This window comes from Electrophorus electricus, chromosome 12 (genome assembly GCF_041902795.1).
Source record: "Electrophorus electricus isolate QZ-2024a chromosome 12, ASM4190279v1, whole genome shotgun sequence".
NCBI classification, from domain to species: Eukaryota; Metazoa; Chordata; class Actinopteri; order Gymnotiformes; family Gymnotidae; genus Electrophorus; species Electrophorus electricus.
Genome location: NC_137508.1, coordinates 5,523,825 through 5,532,500, shown reverse-complemented (window position 1 = coordinate 5,532,500; position 8,676 = coordinate 5,523,825). Strand labels below are relative to the sequence as shown.

The 8,676-nt window shown below is 38.3% G+C and overlaps 1 protein-coding gene across 1 annotated transcript in view; it reads left to right on the top strand.

Annotated features, from left to right (window-relative positions):
- Positions 1-7,781, top strand: part of si:dkey-192p21.6 (heparan-alpha-glucosaminide N-acetyltransferase) — a 26,025-nt gene extending 18,244 nt beyond the window's left edge. The window contains exons 14-17 of the mRNA XM_027022605.3: positions 243-320; positions 4,066-4,136; positions 5,742-5,854; positions 6,046-7,781. Coding sequence (XP_026878406.3) covers positions 243-320; positions 4,066-4,136; positions 5,742-5,854; positions 6,046-6,227 — 444 coding nt within the window. The 3' untranslated portion in view covers positions 6,228-7,781. The remainder of the gene's footprint in view (positions 1-242; positions 321-4,065; positions 4,137-5,741; positions 5,855-6,045) is intronic.
- Positions 7,782-8,676: the final 895 nt, after the last annotated feature.

The window sequence follows — 8,676 nt, the reverse complement described above, 5'->3', positions numbered from 1 at the left end:
AATGAACACTATAGTCCAGCAGACCCTCAGTGCTGTTTTAGGTGATTCTAGATTTAATTAATTCTTTCATTCACAACATTTCAGTATATAGGCCTTCAGTATGTGCCAGCCAAACGTGTATTATTTACTTGCAAGTGGTAAACTTGGCCTTAAATGCTACCAAATGCTTCAATAAGTAGAATCTGTTGAGATGTTTATTTACATTTGAAGCTAAACTATATAGCAGGTTTTTCTTTCTCTAGGCAGGAAAGATTTTCCTCTTCTTCCGCAAAAGGAACTACAGTATCATGATACGATTCATGGTCTGGGCCATCATCCTGGTATGTTGTTGACCTTATACTTAACTGAAAAATAATCAGTATTTTTTGCTTTCCTTTCAATGCGCTTTCAAAAATCATTTAGCCCTACAAAATGTGAAAGTGTATCAAATTTTTAAACATTTTCTTTGTTTAAAAAAGCACAGTTCAATTGGCAGGGATATTTTGAAACAACAAGAGTTTCCTGTATTAAGTTTAGATGCAGAGACGATGCTAGGGTTTTGCCGATTTGCACAATTGAGAAATTTATATGCATGCAGAGGAGTCATGGTTTGCCCTATATAGAGGATATCCTAACTCTATTATAAAAAAAAAAAAAAAAAAAATGTTGTTAGGCACACTGCACTTTGAGACCTTTCTGGTGAACTAGTGTTATATTGCGTGTAGTAGCAGACAGTTAATGAAATAGGTAGACGTCATATGATCTGTCTCTACAAGCACAGAATGGGTTCCCAGGCAAAGACTGGTATCAGACCCCTCTCGGGACTGGACCGGATGACTCACATCGCTGGTTGAGCTCTAGTGGTTGTTCCATACGAAGTATGTTGTTACATATTAGTTACATGGAATGTAAACTAGAGAAGTAGCACTATTGACCAGTCTCTTTTCATTGTCTAGATTTACATTCTTTGTGCACTTATTTCAAATAAAGAACTTTACTCTGTTATAATTATTACACGTCAGACTTGTATACATTATAAAATATTCAAAGATCTTACCTATGACTTAAGCTGTTCAAGCAAATAAACTTGGTGGTACATTCTATAGATGCTGACATACACTTAGTAACCAAAAAAATGTAGACTGGCTTGATGATGGGAAGAGAGTATCAGCTTTGCAAACGAAAGCACCATTTGGGTGGTCTAGAAGGCAAACGAGGCATCGGCTTTGGTGGTTGTGAGGTGTGGGAGGGCACTGAAACCTCTGTCCCCTGGGGAAGGGGTATGGTTATGCGAGATGACCTCTCCAGGACAAAGAAGGGAGCAGAGTTCACTTTTATTTGGTCCATTTAGGATAATGTTGGCATGCACAGTTTGTTATGTCAGGCACAATTATAAATGGAGATATTTTCCAATAACACCCAAGTTTGGTGTCAGTCAATGAAATGTTTATTACTGTGCCCAAGTTATTTTTAATTAAGAACTGCAAATGAACATGGAGTTGAATGTTTCTGGGGAACTTTGATGCTGACTTGTTTTGGGGTTCTAGTGGCTGAGTCTCTGGAATGCCCTCTCTAGAGAGGACAGGTGCTGATGGAGAGTTTTTGTCTGGTAGACCCAGGGCTTTAAGATTACCACCAGAAAGACCCGTGGCAAGCCAAGCATTAGCTCAATACTCTTTCTGTTTTAATTTGAGGAGTATCAAAAAATTGGTATTGTGTAACAAAACTCATATAACAAAAAACATCTCTAATAGTTATATTATGATTTCACGGTCAACTTTGATAAAAGACATTTGACTTTCATTGTACAAAAGCCTTTTAAGTGGTGCCTTGCAGCCAGTTCTGGAGCACTTCACCTCTTATTAGCTTCAATTCATAACATAAATAGTTGAGAAATGAAATCCCTTAGCTAACTTGACAGTGCACCGGTCCTTCAGAAAAGTGATTGTGAAACACTGCTCACAAGGTCCAGCCCAGTGGTTTTAGCTTGTAACTTGCCAGGTGGTCTCAGGTTTTTGCCAAAGGAATTTACTTGGAGTATTTTCCTGAAGTAGCTACTGTTTCATGAACAGCAACAATAAGAAGGCTCAAAATTCATATGTCCAGTAATAGTGCAGTAGGATTAATACATGTGTCCAGTAATTGTGCAGTAAGATAAATCCATGTGTCCAGTAACAGTACAGTAAGAGAAATCCACATGTCTAGTTATAGAACAGTAGGATAAAACCATGCTAGTTGTGGCGTTCTTTACTGCTGTAGTTGCAGCAAGAACAATTTAATGTCGTGTGAGCGAGAGCAGTAAAAGAAGGCTTACACTAGCTCTATACATTTCAGTTTTATGTGAGTCTAATTCCCATTCAACAACAGAAACACACCCTCCAAAGCTCTAACTGTATTCGATGCACAGGTCTAATTCCGTCCATGAAACAAAAACGAGATAAAATAATGCCTAACCCTCCTCCTTTCTTCAAGCATGTGAGCTCAGATGAAACTGGGCAAAATAAGCCTGCAAATGTTTTTGGCATCTACTTGCAATGTAGTCAAATAGAAGCTATAGACCTTCACAGGCTCTTCCTCCTTCACTTATCATAGGGAGATGTGGGATGGAACAGCATATGTGCTGAACCCAGTGTTACCAGATGCCTGATTCCAGTAGTTTAAATTTCATTATCCCTAGCTCCTATGACAAATTTGCCCATTACAGCTCTATATTGAACCACATTGGACATTATTGTGGAGCTCATGGTGCTGAAATAAATGAGGAGAGGTCCTTTCCACTTTACCTAGAGCTGCAGATTGATAAAAATTAAACTAGAAAACTGGAAAACATTATGGGGATTTAAAACATCCAACGAAAAAGGCATTATTCTTTCACCATTCACCTTTATTAGAGCTTCTGCTGGTTAATGCTGGTATTGTCTTTACTATGTAAGGATTAGGGGACATTTGATTGTGAGGATTGATGGTAATATCCAATTCCATGAATGTGCACTAACACTGTGGGCAGCTAGACAGTTCTATTGTTATTGGCCAGGAGTAGTGGGAAGTAGAAATATCTTTCAAGGTGTTTATTGTGATATTCAACCTTTCTTTACACTTCAGACTAGAGTGAAATAGCCTGTCACACAAAACTATGGATTAAGATATTTATTGGCCCACAGAGCACATGACCCGGCTTTCAGCAAACCAGTGAGGCTCTTCCAGACACACCACAACTACAACACATGCAGGTAGAACTATCAGTTAGCAATGACATTTCTGCAGAGAAGTATGCTTTGAGGAAGCATTTCAGGCTGCAGATTGTAGAGCCAATAATTAATGCACGCCTCACACAAGGGGTTACCTCCTTGTTAAGGACGTGCATAACAGTTTTCCACCATATCAACAACATAATAAACCATACACGGAGAGAGGCTGACAGCTGTGGCATGAATCCTGTAGCAGAATAGGAAACAATCTTTTGAGGTGTCCTAATAAACAACCCCCTAACTCCAACCCTGACCCGAAGTTAATTAAAGTTCAACGATCACTGGTCTGAAGTGCGAGATTGAAATTGAGCGATTGCCTCATATAGAAGTGATTGTCCCATATCCTGCCTACATAGCCTGGAGACTCAATCTAGAGCCAGCCAGGCTATTTCCACACCATTGATTCTGTCATCTATACAAACGATGGATATCCCTCTAAAAAGCAGGTTTGGACTCTGATATGTCCACCGTTGCCAACACAATACTTCTTTGGATCTTTCCAAACCATTGCCTATTTTAGCAACAAACAGCAGTGTTTACAGAGGTATTGTGTTTTATCTACAGCGAAATAGGAAAAGGATGAAACAAATCTGTAAAGCTAAGATCTTACATGTAAGATGATATTGCACTGAATGTTTGTCTATTTGTCCTGGGTCATACCAAGCAGTGTGGTGAAGGGGAGCAGGGGGTTGTGCTGTGTCTGGGTGATTAGGACATGGCTGGGCTCACCTCTCAGATGCTCAGCTAATCTGGCTCTCTTTACTGTGCTGCTGCTGTCTGATAGTGCTTGCTTTAAAGCATTGCATTGATTTTAAATCTGTTTCATTTTGACCCTCAGGGAATCTTGGCGGCCATCCTTTCTAAGTGCACACGGGATGAAGGATTTATACCTGTCAATAAAAACCTTTGGTAAATGCATCCTGACCCTCTAAATCCAACCACTTCACTCCATACTAAAGAAGGATGAGTCTCCAGTAGGCACAAATCAGAGGCTGCTAGAACACGCGTTTATTTACCTCGAAGCACAGATCAGCCTGTAAATAATCACCTTCACTATTGGAAGAGTGAAGCAAGCAAAGTGAAACGTCCTCCAATTAGATCACTCTTATTTACAGCCAAGTGTGAGTGCATCTGTATTCTGCCAACTCCACATCAAGTCCAAAGGTTTCCCATCATGAGAACACTGTTTTACAGTATTAAATCACTTCTACACAGCCTGACAGAAACAGACATGACCATAGTCAAAACTAAATTGAACAAGAACTAATTATTTTTATTATCTAGTTTGGAAAAATGAAAAATTAACTTCCTGAACTGAGTTTGAGGTCACCGTATGTTTGTGTGTGTGTGTGTGTGTGTGTGTGTGTGTGTGTGTGTGTGTGTGTGTGTGTGTGTGTGTGTGTGTGTGTGGTATGCACACGTGTGGCGTATTTTATTCTTTGGGATTTCATTCTATCTCTGTCCTTCTAAACCCATTATCTACCTGAGTTTTATGGGCAGTTCATCATTTGCAGCTTATTGAGCTTCTATATATGTCTGGAGCTAAAAGTAATTTGATTGCTAAAAGTAATTAACCACTAGCTACAAGTCATTTTTGGCTCCACTTCACCTGCCAGAGCACTCTGAGATGCAGCCATTTTACATTTGATCTAATTCCATCCATCCATCTAATTCTATTCAGCATGCTGGGGTTTGGGAATAGGTGGGAACATGACTTGTCTGCACAGCTCCATCTTTTCTGAGCAGGTGCCAAGGATTCACTTTGGATGCTAATGTTTCTTAAAGTCATACCTTCAGGACAGATGCTATTAGGTCTGTACAGTATTTACTGCTGTTGCTGCTGATCACATACATCATAGATATGCTATATATGTGTGTGTGTGTGTGTGTGTGTGTGTGTGTGTGTGTGTGTGTGTGTGTGTGTGTGTGTGTGTGTGTGTGTGTGTGTGTGTGTGTGTGTGAGCGAGCTAGAGAGAGAGACCAACAGAGAGAGAGAGAAAGAGAGTTTATAGGCATACTGGTGTGTTGTGTTGCTCCTGTGAGATTCTCCAAGTGTGTGTAAGTGTGTGTGTGGCAATCTTCCAGTAGCCCAGCAATACTGCATTCTGCCTTTCAAATAAAGTAACCAAAATACAGAAACAGTCACTGTTCATTGAGTCAAAGGCCTTCTGTCAGACTCTGTTCTGAAAAATTAAGGTGATGAAAACTTGTGGGTTTCAGTGGAAAGATGGGGAATAAAAGAGGAATTGAAAGAAAGGATATCAAGATTTGATATGGGAAAATAATAATAATAATTTGTTATTTCCCACCCAGTAGATCTAGATGTATATATAGCTTTCCATGTTAAAACCAAAGAGAAAACTATCATTATTAATCGTCACCAAAATTACCATGTCTAAAGAATTTCAAAAATATTACATGAGGAAAAATGTACAGAAAATAAATGAAAAAATGAAAGAAGGAATGACTGTACTAAAATTGTAGAATGTTTAAAATGCACCTTCCTGTACTCAGGTCCCTGTCCTACGTAGCCTGCATGGGCTGCACGTCATTTGTGTTGCTTGGTGTGATGTACTTTGCTGTGGACATCAAGGAGTGGTGGGGTGGCCAGCCTTTCATTTATCTTGGTGAGCACAAGCTGGAACCCTTTGTGCAACTGATTGCTTCACATGAAATTCACATAGATTAAGATCTTTTAATGTCATTAGAGAGGAAACCCTTCTATAGTAGGTCTTAATGTGAACTGTAGAAATGCACCTGACAGGCTATCCTTTCAGAGACAGACAAGTCTTTTAAGTTACTCTGAATTTATTTTCAGGAATGAATTCCATCTTAGTGTATGTGGGGCATTCTCTGCTCGGCTTCTACTTCCCCTTCAGCTGGGAGATGCGTTATCAGGACAGTCACTGGGAGAAGCTGATCCAGAGTCTGTGGGGTACTGTGCTCTGGCTCTTCATCGCCTATCTGCTGTACCGCAAACGATTCTTCCTCAAAATCTAAGGTCCAGTCTGCCCTACGCATGATAGTGATGAACGGAACAAAGGCATCGTCCAGCAACTTAACGCATCATTTTCATGATTTGACATTACTTACACAATTAACAAATTAATCTTATTAATTCTGGAAAGAAATGTTATTATTGTTGTTGTTGTTTGTTTATTTGTATGGAATGGATTCTTGGGTCGAAAGATAGTTAGATGACTCTGCTCCTGCCTGTTTTGTTTTTGTTTTTTTTTTCCACTCAAAAGAGTACTTAGTCATTACATTTAGTATTAGCTTTAGTTAGGTCTATAAAAATTGAACATGGAGAATTCCAAGGCTCAATTAGTAAATAGGTATCTATGGTGAAACCAAACAATCTGATATACAGTCTTCCACTGACACCTGGGATGTTTTATTTTATGTCATTTGTGTAAGGCCCTGAGAAAGTAGTGATTAAATCAAATAGGTTAAAGTGGTACTTAACAAATTAGAATGAGTGATTCTACCACTTCAGGGGTGGCCATTAAAAATCGGTTGCCATAGCCACCACCACCCCTCCCCAATCTAAGGCTGTGAGACACACAGTGGGTACCATCTGCTCTTCAGCTGACAGTTCTTTAATGGGGGTCAAGCTGGACTGCTCACCAAGGGGAGGCTCTAGTAAGGCCAATACTTTTCAGTCACACGCTAAAACAGAATCAGGGAAATCACAGTGCCAGCTCAGGGGCTCTCTTACAAGTGGCCCTTCATCAAACAAGCCAAAAGTCAATGCAAGCAAACAAATTTGGTTAACATGACTCTGATGAAAGTAATGTGAACAATGGATGAGTAAGAGCATCTCGCGGCTCTGTCCCAGCTGTAAGCGGCTGTTAGAGGATGTCAGGATGTGAAGATTTTATCTCAGAAGCAGCTTTATATTGAACACTCTCACTTAGGAAGAGTACTCTTATTAATAATCCATGTAGTGTCACAGACTCCAGCAAACAGACTAAATCACTCAACAGGCAACATACATTCACTATTTCAACAAATACATTCATGTTTTAGCTTTAACTTTTTAGAAAGTTAAAGAGAAGTTATCCCACTGTGATTTAAGACTGTCCAAGCGTACAATTCTATAGTAAAAGGTTATCCTAAAAGCTGGTAGTCCATTTAAAGGTTGAATTGCACTTAACTGTGCATTATGAATTAAATCAAAGACTTCTCCTTGTCAGTTCATGAATAAGCTTTTCATTTTGAGGTGATCAAATTACTCTCTTTATTTGAACTGCCTTAAAAATGGAAGTAAATTGGTCAACTGATTTGGGAAATGACCATTGTTATATTCCATCTCCCGGTGGGAATGTCTTTCTCATTATTAATGTGTGATTAAAACTATCACACCAAGAGCTGCTAAAATTATTGAGTGATATTTTAACATTAGCCTATATATGTACACTATGCCTTATACATGAGTCTTCAAACACAGTTAATTCATAAATAAATGATAATTGATCATTCTGACAGTAGCAATTGTTCAAATGCATTAAGTACTCATTAAGTACTCATTAAGTCATTAAGTACTCATGCTAATGCTTTGAATGAGCTCATATCACTGGATGATGTTGCCATGCATCCATATATATATATATATATATATATGGCATATATATATATATATATATATATATATATATATATATATATATATATATATATATATATATATATATATATATATATATATTGCATCTATATTGATTAAACCGTAGATCTAAGCATGGCTGTCTGCTGTAATCTGAGCTTGGGTAATATGCACCTTTCAGGTTTTGCTTATGTGCCCTTCCATGTAAAGCTATGTAAACAATGTCTTCTTGTGGGGAATACAAGGAGCATCTAAAGGGTGATAAATATTACCAACAAAACAGGGCATCTTTCAAATGGCCAATTTATTAATTAATTAAATGTTGTACTGCAATATAATTAGATTGTAAATATTTATCAAATGTCCAAAATATCTCCCCAGAGAAGGTAGTGCATTTAGAGAGAAAATATTATGCCTTTTGCTTTCTGGACCAGCTTAAAGTATATTGTATTCAACTTTGCTGCAACTTTGTTGCACACTAAAATTACACTTTAAAATATTATATACACCATACATACATGCTCAAGATCTTCACATTGTGACGTTTTAAGTATGTTTTTCATGCATTTAATGACCCTACTGTGTAGCCCATTTTTTCTTTCCTGGTTCTTTTACTGTTTGTTGCACATGCTCATGTAATACATCTGCTGAGTAATAGTTTCCAAAGCGATACAGCTTAAGCAACACAGAGGTACAACTGTCCCACAACTGAAAGTAAGTGCTTGACACATTGCACCTGAGATCATCATCAGGTATCAGTGCAAAACTCCATGCTTCTTTCTCCAAACATCAGCATCAAGGAAATTTGACATTTGTGCAATATAAGGACCTATAAATATCATA